This window comes from Narcine bancroftii, chromosome 8 (genome assembly GCF_036971445.1).
Source record: "Narcine bancroftii isolate sNarBan1 chromosome 8, sNarBan1.hap1, whole genome shotgun sequence".
NCBI classification, from domain to species: domain Eukaryota; kingdom Metazoa; phylum Chordata; class Chondrichthyes; order Torpediniformes; family Narcinidae; genus Narcine; species Narcine bancroftii.
This window is the reverse complement of record NC_091476.1, coordinates 146,464,262-146,480,976: the sequence shown is the minus strand read 5'-3', so window position 1 is coordinate 146,480,976 and position 16,715 is coordinate 146,464,262. Positions and strand designations below refer to the sequence as shown.

At 40.7% G+C, this 16,715-nt stretch overlaps 1 protein-coding gene and 3 non-coding genes across 4 annotated transcripts; 1 reads left to right on the top strand and 3 right to left on the bottom strand.

Moving 5' to 3' along the window:
- Window positions 1–354: 354 nt before the first annotated feature.
- rpl13a (ribosomal protein L13a) lies at window positions 355–4,760 on the bottom strand. Its single transcript, XM_069895190.1, has 8 exons — window positions 4,696–4,760; window positions 3,595–3,667; window positions 3,360–3,425; window positions 2,942–3,043; window positions 2,062–2,147; window positions 1,827–1,886; window positions 885–1,007; window positions 355–698 (listed from the first exon to the last, which is right to left on the bottom strand). Exons 1-8 carry the CDS (start codon window positions 4,714–4,716, stop codon window positions 612–614), a joined length of 618 nt encoding a protein of 205 aa, XP_069751291.1. The 5' UTR covers window positions 4,717–4,760; the 3' UTR covers window positions 355–611.
- On the bottom strand, window positions 1,951–2,025 carry LOC138742198 (small nucleolar RNA SNORD34). Its single transcript, XR_011343987.1, has one exon. It is a non-coding gene; the product is annotated as a small nucleolar RNA SNORD34 (small nucleolar RNA).
- On the bottom strand, window positions 3,212–3,285 carry LOC138742195 (small nucleolar RNA Z195/SNORD33/SNORD32 family). Its single transcript, XR_011343984.1, has one exon. It is a non-coding gene; the product is annotated as a small nucleolar RNA Z195/SNORD33/SNORD32 family (small nucleolar RNA).
- Window positions 4,761–4,955: 195 nt separating the features above from the next.
- trnaw-cca (transfer RNA tryptophan (anticodon CCA)) lies at window positions 4,956–5,027 on the top strand. The gene has a single exon. It is a non-coding gene; the product is annotated as a tRNA-Trp (tRNA).
- The last annotated feature ends 11,688 nt before the right edge of the window (window positions 5,028–16,715 follow it).

Here is a 16,715-nt window from a genome sequence, read left to right as displayed (position 1 = left end):
TTTGTCCAACCAAACACAGAAGTAGCCATTAAGTACAGTAATGCAGCACCTCTATTGATGCCATTCATTTTGTTGTACAGGTAAATAAATAGGAAAATGGCTGGGTGATTGGCAAGGATCTCAAATTCTGTTTCAACTAGGTTATCTGTTGCAACCAATTTTTGATGCATTCCAATACTCCTTCAATCCAGATGCCCAGCACCTCAGATAATCACACCTTGGTGGTGGTGCTCAAAGGATTGGCCAGGTGAGTCACAAAGTAAGAGCACAGAGGCGACTTAGACCTGCTATGCAATTTGATAAAATTATGGCTTATTAAGAATTTTCACCATCTTATAAGGAGAGTTGCAAACATAACTGAAAAAATTGTATTTATCTTAAATGAGCCGCTAGTTCTCGATTCTTTCCTATACAAATTTCATGGATGTTTGAAATGCTAGATACAACTGGCTTGTTCACAGAAGAACAATCCTCTCTGAACTAGGTATTTTGTGACAAATAAACTTAATTTGGCCTTAAAGCTTTATCACAAGGTTTGATTACAAGATGCTAAATGAACCAAGAACCATTTTTTCTATTTTTTTAATTATCAATGCCTCAAAGTGAATATATTAAACAAGGACACCATGTTGTTTTAGGAATTCCGTATACGGGGCAATTTTACTTTCAACATTCTTCTCAGCCAACATCTTCAGTTTCTGAAAGAAGAATTTATAAAGCAGTTATTAGCATAACAAGCTGGTACATAATAAAAATCACCATCACACTAACAATTGGTACTCAACAGACAGGAGAGAAAGATCAAGGCCAAATAGTTAGATGAAAGTAGTCAGCAAACTACTTCAAACTCCAACCTGGAAGAAAACTACATAATCATTACTCACTGTAATGTTCTTCTTTTTCTCATAGTAAAGCTTGGCCTTTTCTTTTCTCTTCTCTTCAAGAGTGGCTGTGATTCTCTGGTATTTCCAACCTACTTCATGTGCAAGGCGACCAAGAAGGGCAAACTGTAAGGAAAAAAATTGGAATACAAAATGTACTGAAACATTTTAGACTACATCTAGCCTGCTTAAAATGTCTTCTGCAAGTCGAGCATCAAATACCTACTTTCAAATCACCAATTAACAGCGGGCACTTTTACACAAACAGGCATTAAGAACACAGAGTAGCACGAGTGGGCCATATAAAAGTGTTTGAGAAACTGCAGATCATGCAGCATCCATCAGAAGCAAATGACAGTCAGGCCCGAGCCCCTCATCAGGAATGTTGAAAGTCAGGCAGATGGGGAAGAGCAACAACTAATTGGCAAAATGTAACAATAGGTGGAGAGGAGACAGGGCAAAGGATAGCTCTCTGATAGAAGGAAGAGATGGAGGGTGAGGGAAAAAGACAGGAGGGGGATCAACAGAAATCAGAAAAGTCAATGATGCAGCCTACTGGAGACGGCCAAGACTGAATAGAAAGTGTAATTTTTCCAATTTGTGGGTGGCCACAATTTGGAAGTATAAGAGGCCATGGACAGACATGCTACCATTACTGCACTGAGGTGCCTATCCATGGCTATGGTAGGTCATTTAAAACTAGCATAAAAATGCTGACAGTGCAGTGACTATGACTCGTTTCATCCCTGCAACAGTGGTAGAAGCCAGACTATAAAACATATTTAAGATTTAAAGAGGTCAGATTAAATATATCTGAAGAATTGCAGGTTTTGGCAAACTGGCACAATTTTAGCAAGAAACTGGGTAAGATAACTGTTCTTTAATGCAGTCTTTAATCCACACTTAAAAGCCTCCCCTCTCCCCAGAACAAATGTTCAACATTACCTTGCGAGTCGGCTTCAAACGCACAATCTTCAGCGCTGCTGGTACAACCATGCGTTTTCTCTGAAAATGCAAATTCCACAGATTAATAAAGCAAGAGAACAAAACCAAACCTGAAGATCTTTCGTTCAGTCTCAGTAACAAGTTTGTTCTCATTCTGAAGATCAAACAATGTAGGTATAATAGTTCATCAGTGACAGAGATTATGCATGAATTATTCAATTCTTTTTCCAATCACCTTGTCATAGGGAGGAGGAATCCCATCAAAGACCTTCAGTCTGTCCAAGGCAGCTTGACCCCTCTTTGTCTTATGTGGCAACATACCTTAAATCACAGTATAATTTAAAAAAAATTACGTGTTGGAAAAAACAGCAATTTTTCCATATTGCTTTTCTGAAAAAGATAGATCTTAGCTCCAACCCTTATTTACACACATAAGCATCAAAATATTCACTATCACTAAAAATCCAACAAAATTAGGAAGATGAAGAAATATCTCACGCTATCCAAAAAGTCCAATTTAACCTCTGCAGTTTTTTTAGAATTTATTTTCACTCTAGTTTTAGATATGGCCTAATCTTCCACAGATGAGGGAAGAGGTAGTGAAGAGATGCGTAGATTGTAGACTGGTCCACCATGAACAGGACTCTGCACAATTAATTGCATAACTGTCTGCCCATCAAGTTTCAGGTCATTAAGCCCAATTAATTCTCAGAAGACCTCCCCCTCCCCCACTTTACTATTTTGCTCGATCACCTCCATATCTTGATCAAGGACTCAAGCCCAAAATGTCAGTTATTTTTTTTTTACCGTTGCTATTTAAAGGACATTGTTTAACCTGCTGAGTAACTCCAGCATTGTGTTTTTACTCAGAACTTTAATTACATTAAACTTAAGCTCTAACCAATATTTCTTTTTTCTTTGATTTGGCTTCACGGACAGAGATTTATGGAGGGGTAACCAATATATCACATTATCGAAGAACACAATTACCCCATTCCAAATGTGATCACTGAATTCAAACCAGACTGCATTGTGGAAAACTACAGCAGTTTGTTGGCATGTTGAGGGCAGTTAGGAATGAATAAATGCTGACCTTTTGCAGTGCATTACCTCACCTCTTACAGTCCTCCAGAAGATCCTGCTTGGTGCTCTGAAGTGATATGGGCCACGAGAAGGATTTGTATTCATCCTCTTGCGCAAAAAAGCAAGATACTTAACTACATAAAAAGATAATCAGGTATGTAAATGCAGAACAAATCCAATACTGAGCAAAAATAAAGAGTTTGTCAGTTTTATTTAACCGCTACATATCTAATTTAGAACATCATTACAAACATACCAAATCAAAAGTTTGCTTGTAACTTCAATACAATTTAACTTGACTGTTCGTCTCAGATGGTAGTGCATGTGAGGTATTCTCATTGCTGTTAAACTCGAACAATAATTCATCACAGACAGAAACAGTCTAAAAATTCAGCCATGTCAACTAAAGTGATAATCACACAGAATAGATCTACAGGCACGTAGACTTACGTTTGTTTCGGTAAAAGTTGCCAGAGATGTTGATCCCTTCACACCTCACCACGACCACTTTATGGCCTTTAGAGAAAAACAAAGTTTTAAACAATGTGGATTACAGCACAAATCAAGTCTCAGATGGTAGTACATGAAAGTATTGTCACTGAAACTTTTGAAAGGAAGTCATCCCTCATAGACATGAAAAAAACAAAATGCCTTACAAAGTGATCACATTTCCTTAATTGAATACCTATTAAGATTTGTTTGGCCACAATAGCAGCCAGGCGACCAAGGAGATGCCCTCGGCCATCGAGGAGCAGGACCTGAAGGAAATAAAGAAAAATGTGTAAGATTTATGGAACAGGACACGAAGCCCCAAAACTCCCACTCCAATTCTCAACACATGCTGCTAACGTTTGAAATTGGCTCAACAACAATTGCAGGCAAAACTCAGCCTGTCGAACAGCTCGATCTGCAGAATTCGGACAGCAGGTTGATTCTACGCCTCGTAAAAAGTAAAACACACAAGTTTTAGCACGGTTGAAGTAAAAGCACAATGCTGCAGAAACTCTTATACCTTGATGATGGGCTCAAGCCCGAAACATTGCTATATGCAGTGTTGTACACTGTTTGGCCTGGTGAGCATTTTTACTTCAACCAGTGTCTAGACTTTCTTGTTTCACTGCTACTGCAAAATCTCTTGGAGGGTTGCCTTCACTGAACAAGTTCTCCTTAAGCTGTGGTGAATTCTCTCACTGTTTCCCCATCTGTCATCCCTCCTGCTCTCAAAACTCGACGCCCATGTCCTCACCCAGCGAATTAACAGAGCCTAATTCACCAGGGCGGAGGGACTTTGGCTCCTCACACAGCGCCACACGGCCTGGCCCCAATCTGAACCACGTCCTCGGAGCGGAGAAGCAGCCTCGTGGGTCACTCCACTGGCCCTGACGCGCTGAGTGCCTCCAGCTCCTCTCACGTTCACTCCCACCACCTCGGTGTCCCGGCTTCCGCGAAGCCACGCTGGGCCAAGGGACCCAGGCCGGCCTTTCGCTTGCCCGGGAGGATGCTCGATTTCAACCGGACAAGCCAGCATCAGGCCCAGCCCTGCTCCCTTACTCGCGGCCACTGATGAAACCCGGGGGGGGGGGGGGGGGGGGGGTGGAGGGGTGGAAGAGGAGGAAAGCCTGGGTAGGCCCATCCGCAGCCTGGGCCTACCCAGGCTGCGGGTGCGCCTCCCCGAGCCGGTCATTCAGTGACCGATCATTGGTGCTGCTGCGCAGCAGTCGCCGGCCACGGTGGATGGAAGAGGGACGAGAAAGGGGAGGGAAAACACGCCGCACCGCCACACCACCTTATTGAAGATGTCCGCCATGGTCACCGAAAGAAAGAGGCACGGGGTTGCCTGGCCTTAAAGACAGGGGCTCCGCGGCGCCAGCACCAATCACCCCGCCTCCAGAAAGCGACGTCACCACCACTGAGTGAGCTGAATCGCTCCCGCCGTCGTCAGACTCCTTGATTGACAGGGGACGCTCCTCCCCCCAGGGCGACTGTGCGTGACCGTATTTTTTGTGTGAGTCAGCTGATTAACGCCGCGGTTCGCTCTGCCGGCAGGACCTCGTGGCGCAACGGTAGCGCGTCTGACTCCAGATCAGAAGGCTGCGTGTTCAAATCACGTCGGGGTCAGTGCTTTTTTTTTAAAATGTGGTCGGAAGTAAATTGAAATATTTTCATTCCACCTGAGCAGGGTTCATTTTGCATTGAAGCCCGAGCATCCTCCTGCAAGTCGGTGCTGTCTTTTAAAAACTTGCACTGGCCTCAACTTTCGGTCATTTCATTTCACCAAGATAGGGGCTTCAGAGAGACAGACTTGAAGTGAGTGCGTCAGGACATGGAACCTGAAGTTTACTATTGGGGGGGGGGGGGGAATGGGAACCAATAAGAAAATATAATGGTGCGAGATTGGGCAATGTTCAGAGAGATCACTGCTAATTGGGACGACAAAGGCATTGTTCCAGGAGTGAAGATGACTTATTGCAATGACATAAGTTCTTGGAGAAGCTGCACAAGTACAGTTATGGCCTTCCCAGATGTTAATTCTCCTCACCTAAAGTTATACTGTATTTTCTCAAAAGCCTGAGGGAATTCAAGATTCCTTGAGGTCTCTAACCAACTTTTTCAGGTCCACCAGAGAGATGATCCTGCCTGGATGCCCAACCTAAGACTTCAAGAAACTGCAGAGGATTGTGAACACCGCCTTCTCTCCATTGGCTCCATCCATAACTCCTGCCAGTATATTAAAGGCCCCATCCCACCCAAGTCATTTCTATCACGCAGAAAATACACTCTTGAAAACAGAGACCTCCAAATTAAAGGACAGTTTCTTTCCTGCCTTTATCCGACTCTGAAATTTCAAAAGGTGACACCATTGCACATTTTTTAACTGCCCTTTATCCCACCCTGTTTTTCTTAGATCAGATCAAATTCGATATATTGTCATGTCATAAAACAGAAACGTCTTGTCTTTAGTCTGCAATAAGGCAGACAAAGATTCCCCATGAACATTGCCCGGCTCTCGGTGTTGGATTGTACACAAAACTTTTCACATTATCTCAGTTGAAGTGGCATTTGGTGATTGTCATTTGAGCAGTAAATACAACAATATTCACTTTCTCTGATTGTACAACAGGGCAAGAATGAAAAACAGTGTTACAATAAACAAAAATGCAGGGCCAATTGTTAAAGAGAAAGGGGTGCAGCTAAAGAAGGTGAGATGCAATCTAATATGATGGGAGGTCCATTCAAGAGACTGGTAACAGAAGGGAAAATATTCTCCTTGAATTTGGAGCTGCATATTTTCAGACTTCTGTATCTTCTCCCTTGGAGGTGGGGAGGGTGGGGGGGGTGTGGAATGGATGTTAAAGAGCACATGGGAGAGTATGAGTAGGAAGGGATGTGACCTTCAATATGTTGGCTGCTCTGCCAAGGCAGCAGGTGATGAAGATGGAGTTGATGGGGGAGTGGGGAGCTGGTCTGTAAGAGTGCTGCACTGTCTTCACAACTTTCTGAAGTTAAACAGGAAAGTGCAGACACTACAATTTTAGTGCAAAATCAACATTTTAGTTTCATTAAGGGTAGGCAATTCAGTCTTTCAACCCTGTATTGCCATTTACTCAAATCATTTTTTTTTCATTCCCAAAAACTCTCTCTCTGTCAGACCCACGAGCGGCACCATCTCTATGGCCGCAAAGGACCAATCAGTGGAGATAGGGTGCAGGGTGAATGCTATGATAACTTTCATTTACTTGTGATGCCACAGTTTTGTGCATCGATACTCCTAGGCCTCAACCTCCAAAGCCAGTTTAAGAGTGTAATGATGGCATTCGGAGGACTGCAACCACCCATAATGGTACACAACCCCCATCTTGCAACCCACTCCTCCTGACAGCTGGATCCCGCCTGTGGCCTCTTCACCGTCCTCATATATCCTCCATCACTATTCGAGAACCTGACCTCGGACTCCCGGCCCATCGCGACAAAAATCAGGCGCTATAGTACCGAGGATCAGGCATTTATAAAGTCCGAGGTGCAGCGACTCCTGGTGGAGGTGATCATAATTCCCAGGTCGAGCCTGTGGCGGGCCCAGACCCAGGGGCGGGAGCAAACCCCACATGGTGATAGATGACAGCCAGATGGTCAACTGCTTCACCCAACTAGATGCTTACCCCCTCCCTGGCCCTGATCAATAAAATAGCCCAGTACAACATGTACTCCACAGTTGACCTGAAATCGGCGTACTACCAACCCCCCTCACCTGGAGGACTGTAAATGCACTGCCTTTGAAACAGATGGCAGGCTTTATCACTTCCTCAGGGTCCCCTCTGGAGTTACCAACGGAGTCTCAGTGTTCCAAAGGGAGATGAATCAGGTGGCAGACAGGCATAAACTGACAGCAATATTTCCCTACCTTGACAATGTCACCATCTGCGGCCATGACCAGCAGGACCATGAACCTGGCAAAATTTTTCAGCACAGCCAAGTCCCTGAATCTGACTCATAACAAGGAGAAATGTGTGTGTGTAGTACCACTTACCTGGTCCTCCTTGGATGCATCGTGGCACATGGTGTCATTGTCCCAACCCCGATTGCATGCATCCCCTTATGGAGTTCCCGATACTACACAACCTCAAGATGCAGAAAGAGTGCCTGAGGTTCTTTTTTTTAAATTATGCCCAATGGGTGCCCAATTATGCCAATAAAACCTACCCCTTAGTAAGGTCCACAAGCTTCCCCTTATCACCAGACGTCCAGGTGGCATTCAACCAAATCAGAGGAGATATTGCTAAAGCCACAATGTATGCAGTGGACGAATCCATCCCATTCCAGATGGAGAGCAATGCCTCCGACTTCGCACTGGCTGCTGCTCTCCACCAGGCTGGCAGGCCAGTAGCTTTTTTTTTTAAAAAATAAACACACACCCTCCGTGGCCCCAAAACACAGCACTCAGGTGATCGTTGAGGTCATGCGCCACTAGCGTCACTACCTGGCTGGGAAAAGATTTATTCTGCTGACGGACCAATGGGCCATTGCCTTAAGTTTAACACAAAACTGCGGGTTAAAATCAAAAATCCTGAGGTGGAGTATTGAACTCTCCAACTATAGCTATGATGTCCTGTACCGGCCAGGCAAACTCAACAATCCCCCAGATGGCCTATCCTGGGGGACGTGCAGCAGCATGCATCTCGATCGCCTCCAGTCCCTCCACGATGACTTGTCACCCCAGAATCATGAGGTTGTTCCACTTCATAAAAGCCCGGAACCTCCCATACTCCCTTTAGGTCGTCAGGTCCCTGATCAGACACTGTCGGGTCTGCACAGACTGTAAACCTCAGTTCTTCAGGCCCGACAAGGCACACCTCATCAAGGCCACACGTCCTTTCGAACGGCAGAGTGTCGATTTCAAGGGATCCCTGCCCTCGACCAATAGGAATGACTATTTCCTCAATGGCATAGACAAGTTCTCCAGATTCCCCATTTGCCATCCCCTGCCCCGACGTGACCTCTGCCACAGTTATCAGGCCACTCCGCAGCATATTCACCCTCTTTGGTTACCCAGACTATATTCATGGTGATTGGGAGTCCTCGTTCATGAGCGATGAGCTGCGGCAGTACCAGCTGGTTAGAGGCAATAGCCACTGGTAGGACTATGAGCTATAACCCCTGGGGAAACAGCCAGGTGGAGCGAGAAAACACCACCATTTGGAAGGCGACCCTCCTGGCCCTTAAGTCAAAAGGCCTGGCAATGTCTCACTGGCAAGAAGTCCTGCCAGAGGCACTCCATGCCATCCGATCTCTCCTATGCACTGCTACAAATATGACCCCTCATGAATATATTTTCCTTACCCAGGAGGTTGGTGACCAGAACCACTCTGCCGCCCTGGCTCTCATCTCCGGGACTTGTCCTGCTTAGGAAGCACGTGAGGGGCCATAAGACTGACCCGTTGGTGGAAGAGGAGCAGCTCCTGCATGCAAATCCACAATACGCATATATCTAGTACCATGACAGCTATGAGTACACAATCCCTGTCCGGGACCTGTCGCATGCTAGAGACACCCACCTACCCCCAGCCCCGACCACCACATACAAACACATTGGCCCCTACAGTGACTTGGTACAGGCTATCGTGCCCGTCCAGGCACCCACACCACATGCTCGGGACCCTTGCCCTCCCAAGCTGACCACCAGGACTGTCCCCACAACCATTCCTCACCCACTTCTGTGACAGCCTTGCCCCCCCCCCCCCCCAAATCAAGACACCCGATCAGCAACAGAGCTGACCAGTACACCCCCAGCAGAGCTGCTCAGGTCACAGTGGCAGAGGAAGCCGTCTGACTGGCTGAACTTCTAGGACTGGGTCTTGTTTTTTTAAAGAGGGAGTGAATGTAATGATATGTATATACTGCTGCTGCTCTGTACATAAGTGGCTGGCCTGCCCATTGATGACTCCCATGTACCCCTCCCCATGTAACCTTGACATAAAGGTCGACCTCCCTGCCCCCTTCCATTCATTTGAGCACATGGAGTTGGGCCAGCCAAAATCTAATGAGTATTAAAGCCTATGGTTCCTGACCATTGGCGAAGGTGACAGTAAATGGATATATATCAAACCAATTTAAATTAAGCAGGTCACCTAGGCAGGGATGTCCACTATCTCCCTCACTGTTCGTGTTAGCTATAGAACCATTGGCAGAACTGATAAGAACAGAAAATAAAATAAGTGGGATAAAAATAAAAGAGAAGGAATATAAAATCAGTCTATCTGCAGATGATGTCATAGTATACTTAACAGAACCAGAAATATCAATAAAAGAATTACATAAGAAATTGAAGGAATATGGAGAAATATCGGGGTACAAGATCAACGCAAATAAAAGTGAAGCGATGCCAATGAATAATGCGGATTTCACAAAGTTTAAGAAAGAATCACCATTTAGATGGCAAACACAAGCAATCTGAATCCTAGGTATACAACTAGATAATAATCTAGGCCATCTATACAAACTAAATTATCAGCCATTAATGAAGAAATTACAAGAAAACTTAGAACAATGGAAAGATTTACCACTAACACTGATAGGAAGGATAAATTGCATTAAAATGAATATCTTCCCAAGGGTACAATACCTATTTCAATCGTTACCAATTCATCTAACAGAAATTCTTCAAGGAGCTAAAGAAAAGGGGAGGAGTCACGTGATGGAGTAGTGGCCAGTCAGGGAACTCCAGCCCTCTCCGGAAAAGTTTTAAAAAAACACAGAAAACACAAAGGCACAAACATAAAAATTAAAATAAAGTGAAAGTAAAGGTGGGAAGAAAATGGCAGTGAAGAAAAAAAAGTCGAAAGCAACGGGAAGAAGAGAAGAAGAAAGGACGTCGGAAGAAGAAGGCGAAGGCCTTAACTGTCCGAGGAGGCCCGCCGTGGAGAGATAAACCTGCTCCCTAAGGTCAGTTTAAGTCCCAAGCTCGGGACTACAAAAATGGCTCGCAGAGCCAAGCAAAAGTGCGCAACCACGCATGACAAAAAAAACACTGACGGGAGGGGGGACCAGCTGAGGAGTTGATCTCCACGGCTGAGAATGACAGCTACAACACAACAACAAGAAGAGAACATAGAAAACAACGAGAACAAGAAAGAAAAGAGTAAAAAGAAATCAAGGAAACAACAGATGACCAACCCAGAGGAAGAAGAAGAAGAAGAACATAGAGAAATGGAAGAAGAAGGATAAGACAATGGATATTTTTTTTAAAGAATATATGGAATCAGTAAAAGAATGGCAATCACAAGAATTTAGTGAAATAAAAAGAAGAATTAAAAGTACAAAAGAAAAAATGTATAGATTAGAGATGGTCATGTCAGATATAGGAAAAAGAGTGGACAAGGTGGAAGAACGAGAAACAGCCATAGAAATGGAAGTAGAGGACTTAAAAAAGAAATTAGAAGAATCTAATAAAAAAGTTAAAGAGACACAAGAGCTGTTAGCTCAGAAGATAGATATAATGGAAAATTATAATAGAAGAAATAATATAAAGATAATGGGCCTTAAGGAAGATGAAGAAGGCAAGAATATGAGAGAATTTATAAAAGATTGGATCCCCAGGGTCCTAGGAAGACCAGAATTACAGGAAGAAATGGAAATAGAAAGGGCACATAGAACATTAGCCCCGAAACCACAGCCACAACAAAAACCAAGATCCATTTTAGTAAAATTCCAAAGATATACAACAAGAGAAAATATATTGGAGAAAGCAATGAAGAAAATAAGAGAAGACAAAAAGCCACTGGAATACAAAGGTCAAAAAATTTTTTTTCTATCCAGACATAAGTTTTGAACTCCTGAAGAAGAGGAAGGAGTTTAATACAGCAAAAGTGATCCTATGGAAAAAAGGATATAAATTTATGCTAAAGTACTTAAAATAGTTATTCCAGGGCAGCAAAACAGACTATTCTCGGATGCGGAGGAAGCATGAAAATTTGCAGAACAACTACAAGACAGACAGAGAGATGAAGACATGTAACGAGAGTAAAAATGACCACGAACTATATGTATGTGTGTATATGGGTATATATATATGTGTGTGTGTGTGTGTGTGTGTGTGTGTGTGTGTGTGTATGTATATATGTGTGTACATGAGTGTATCCGTTTTTAAAGGAAAATATATAGAGTATAAATAAGAATTAATAAGGGAATGAAAGGGAAGAGAGGAAGTAAGGAGGGAATTAAGAGAGTGACCTTTGTTATATATGAAAATTGAAATCTTTTCTGGGGGGGCTGGGTGGGGAGGAGTTACGGTCACTGCGAAATCAGTTGACACTTGCGAGAGAATTCGCAAATCCAAATGGAGAGGGGAGATGTGGTTGCCCGACAAGGGATAAAGGGCAACTCAGGAAGGGGAGGGGATAATGGGGTTAAAGACATTTTAGATAGGAGAATAAGGGAAATGTTTGATGTTTTAGAAATGCTGTCTTATAAAATGTTCAAAACAAGAAAGCAGAAATGGATAAGAAGGAAAGGTGATGATGAGGAAACGGAAAGGAAAGATAAACAAAGTATGAAATGGCTACGTTGAACTATATGACTTTAAATATTAACGGAATACATAACCAAATCAAAAGGAAGAAACTGCTAAATTTACTGAAAAAAGAAAATATTGATATAGCATTCATGCAAGAAACACATTTAACTGAAATGGAGCACAAGAAATTAAAGAGAGATTGGATAGGACATGTAACAGCAGCGTCATATAATTCAAAAGCTAGAGGAGTAGCTATATTAATCAGTAAAAATGTACCAATTAAAATAGAAGAGGAAATAATAGATCCAGCAGGGAGATATGTAATGATAAAATGTCAGATATATTCGGAGTTTTGGAATTTACTCAATGTATATTCACCTAACGAAGAAGATCAAAAATTTATGCAAGATATTTTTTTGAAGATAGCAGACACACAAGGGAACATACTAATAGGAGGGGATTTCAACCTTAATTTGGATTCAAACATGGATAAAACTGGGAAAAAAATTAACAGAAAGAACAAAGTAACCAAGTTTATAATTAAATCAATGCAAGAAATGCAACTTTTGGATATATGGAGGAAACAACACCCAAAGGAAAAGGAATATTCATATTATTCGGGTAGACATAAAACATACTCAAGAATAGACCTATTCCTGTTATCAGCTCGCATGCAAGACAGAGTAAGAAAAACAGAATATAAAGCTAGAATATTATCAGACCACTCACACCTGATATTGACAATAGAGTTAGAAGACATCCCTCCAAGAATGTATAGATGGAGATTAAACTCCATGCTACTTAAAAGCCAGGATTTTAGAGAATTCATTGAAAGACAAATTAAAATGTACTTTGAAATAAATACGGAATCAGTGAAAGATAAGTTTATACTATGGGACGCAATGAAAGCGTTCATCAGAGGGCAAATAATAAGTTATGTAACCAAGATGAAGAAGGACTACAATCAGGAAACAGAGCAGTTGGAAAGGGAAATAGCAAATATAGAAAAAGAATTAGCAATGAAGGAAGACACAACTAAAAGAAGAGAATTGGCAGATAAAAAAATAAAATATGAAACACTACAAACATATAAGGTGGAGAAGAACATAATGAAGACAAAACAGAAATATTATGAACTAGGAGAAAAAATGCACAAAATTCTAGCATGGCAGCTTAAGACAGAACAAACTAAGAGAATGGTATTGGCATCAAGGAAAAAAGACAAACAAGTCACATATAATCCAATGGAGATTAATGAAAACTTCAGAGAATTCTACAAATAATTATACCAAACTGAAAACGAAGGGAAAGAAGACAAAATAGATGAATTTTTAACTAAAATTGAACTACCAAAATTACAAATAGAGGAACAAAATAAATTAACAGAACCATTTGAAATAGTAGAAATACAAGAGATAATTAAAAAAAACTACCGAATAATAAAACACCAGGAGAGGATGGATTCCCAGTAGAATTCTATAAAACATTTAAAGATTTGTTAATTCCTCCCCTCCTGGAAGTAATCAACCAGATTGATAAAACACAAAGCTTACCAGATTCATGCAAAACAGCAATAATTACAGTAATACCAAAGACAGGGAAAGATCCACTCACACCAGCGTCATATAGACCAATATCTTTACTTAACACAGATCATAAGATAATAGCTAAACTATTAGCAAACAGATTAGCCGACTATGTACCAAAAATAATAAATCTAGACCAAACTGGATTTATTAAAAAAAGACGAACAACAGACAATATTTGTAAATTTATTAACTTAATTCATGCAGTAGAAGGAAATAAAGCTCCAACAGTAGCAGTTGCTTTAGATGCAGAGAAGGCCTTTGACAGAGTAGAATGGAATTATTTATTCAAAGTACTACAAAAATTCAGTTTACCAGAGAAATATATTAATTGGATTAAAGCATTATATAAGGGGCCATTGGCGAAAGTGACAATAAATGGATATATATCAAAGCAATTTAACTTAAGCAGATCAACAAGGCAGGGATGCCCACTATCGCCCTTATTGTTCGCGTTAGCTATAGAACCACTAGCAGAATTGATAAGAACAGAAAATAAAATAAAAGGGATAAAAATAAAAAACAAGGAATATAAAATCAGTTTATTTGCAGATGAAGTTATAGTATACTTAACAGAACCAGAAATATGAATAAAAGAATTACATAAGAAATTGAAGGAATATGGAGAAGTGTCGGGATACAAGATTAACGCAAATAAAAGTGAAGCAATGCCAATGAATAATGTGGATTTCTCAAAATTTAAGAAAGAATCACCATTCAGATGGCAAATGCAAGCAATATGATACCTAGGTATACAAATAAATAAAAACCTCGGCCATCTATATAAACTCAATTATTATCCACTAATGAAAAAATTACAGGACAACTTAGAGCATTGGAAAGACTTACCACTAACACTAATAGGAAGGATAAACTGTATTAAAATGAACATTTTCCCAAGGATACAATACCTATTTCAGGCATTGCCAATATACTTGACGGAGAAATTCTTCAAGGAGTTAAAGAAAATAATAAGGAAATTTTTATGGAAAGGGGGGAAACCGAGGATACCACTAGATAAATTAACAGAATGGTATATACAAGGAGGCTTACAACTGCCAAACTTTAAAAATTATTATAGAGCTGCACAATTAAGATACCCATCAGATTTTTATCAAACAAGGGAAAAGCCAGATTGGACTAGATTAGAACTAGATAAAATAGGGGAGAAGATACCTGAACATATATAAATGGGATGAAAAATTGGTACAACGTAGGAATTCTCCAGTATTACATCATCTGCTCAATATTTGGAAGAAGATTCATGTAGAAAGCAATAAAACAAATTACCAATTACCAAAACTAATACTGACGCAAAATCAGCTAATCCCTTTTACAATAGATAACCTTTCCTTTAGAGAATGGGAGAAAAAAGGGATCAAAAGAATAGAAAATTGCTTTTCAGGAAATAAATTATTATCCTTTGAACAAATGAAGGATAAATATAATATAACTCACGATACAGTTTTGGCATACTACCAACTGAAATCCTACTTGAAGGACAAATTGTGAAGCAGTCTGAGGTTACCAGAGGGAAGTAATTTTGAATATGTGATTACAGATACAATGATAATCAAAAAATTTATTACAAATATGTATATTAAACTGCAAGAAAAGGAGAATGAGGAAACAAATGGTAAAACTAAACAAAAATGGGAACAAGATTTAAACATAAAGATAAAGAAGGAAACATGGGAGAAGTTATGCTCTGGAACTATGAGAAATACAATAAACACGAGGTTACGTATGATACAATATAATTGGTTACACAGGCTATACATTACACCCCAAAAGTTAAATAAATGGGACCCAACAGTATCTGACAGATATTTTTGCTGTAAGAAGGAAACGGGAACAACAGTACATGCAATTTGGGCATGTGAGAAAGTGGAAAAGTTTTGGGAAGATCTAAATCAGGTATTAAATAAAATCACAAAAAGCAACATACCAAAAAATCCAGAGATCGTTCTTCTAAGTAATATAAGAAGTAAAGAACTTGCACTCGATTTGGATGGAGCACAAAAAAGATTTATTATGATAGCCTTAGCTGTAGCAAAAAAATGTTTTATGTCAACCTGGAAATTAGAAGATAGCCTGAGAATACAGCAATGGTACATGGAAATGAATAAAAGTATTCCATTGGAAAAAATAACATATAATTTAAGAAATAAAATCACAGTATTCGAACAAATTTGGGAACCGTACATGGAACACAACAGAGAAGTCCTATCGCGGACCTCCACCACCTAAAATGACAGGAGAAGAAGACGAAATGAACTGACCCAGTATGTAAAAGTAGATAACACAAATTTCTTGTTTATTTTCATTGTGTGATAACATTGTTTAATGGGTTTAATGTATCGTATATGTTGAACGTTTAGTGGGTGGGGAGCAGGGTGAAGGAGGGAGGGAGAAAAGGGGAGAAAATGACATTGTGTATTCAAGAGGGAAATATTTGTGTGTATTTTGGTCATAGTGTGAAAAATTTAAAAAAATTTAAAAAGCCTATGGTTCCTCATTCAGTCTTTAGATTTAGTTTCCTGATTCTCCTCCTCTTCAGGCTATTTCTCCAGTTTTTTTATGTTCTTCTTTATTTATCCTCACTGCCTGATACCCTTTCCCCAGTCTCTCTCCTGTCCTAACAAGCTTCAGTATCTCCACCTCCTGCTCTCTCTTTCATTCTCATATTTTGGATTTATCTTAAGACATAATTTTTTTGATCAGTACTTCCATTTCATTTCATTAAATATTTATATGTCAAAGGTGCCTTCCCTTGGCCACTGGGTTGACAGCTGTGTTTTGTTCTTTCTCCCCTTTTTCAGATGTTTTTATGACATTGTTTTTAGGTAACGGGAACTTTTTACTTAATATTTCAACTGCAGTTGCTATATTCATTGTGCTATTTTGTTCAGCACACCGTCATTCAGTCCAGTCGTGGTCTTTATTTCTGTCCTGTCCACTCTTTGTAGTTACTATGCCATTTTCAATGCTACTTCTACTTTTTCCCCTAACATTTTGTGGTTTTAAATTGTCCATATGATCTCAATTTTATCTAACTTACCTGTTCTGCCCGTGCAAACCCCTATTTACCTAGGGTGGTATCTGAAGAACCCCTCATACGTTCTGACCCTGATTTACCTAGGACGGTAGCCACGAGAATTTTTATCCTGCCCGTGCAGACCCCTATTTACCTAGGATGGTATCCGCAGGATG

Bases quoted from the DNA above. Each gene is read 5' to 3' on its own strand.
- rpl13a (XM_069895190.1), bottom strand. From the start codon at position 4,716: ATGGCGGACATCTTCAATAAG. The intron at 1,008-1,826 runs GTAATGTTGAAC...TTTTCCTTACAG, and splicing joins GTTTGAAGCCGACTCGCAAG to TTTGCCCTTCTTGGTCGCCT. The intron at 699-884 runs GTGAGTAATGAT...TTCTTCTTTCAG, and splicing joins AGAAAAAGAAGAACATTACA to AAACTGAAGATGTTGGCTGA.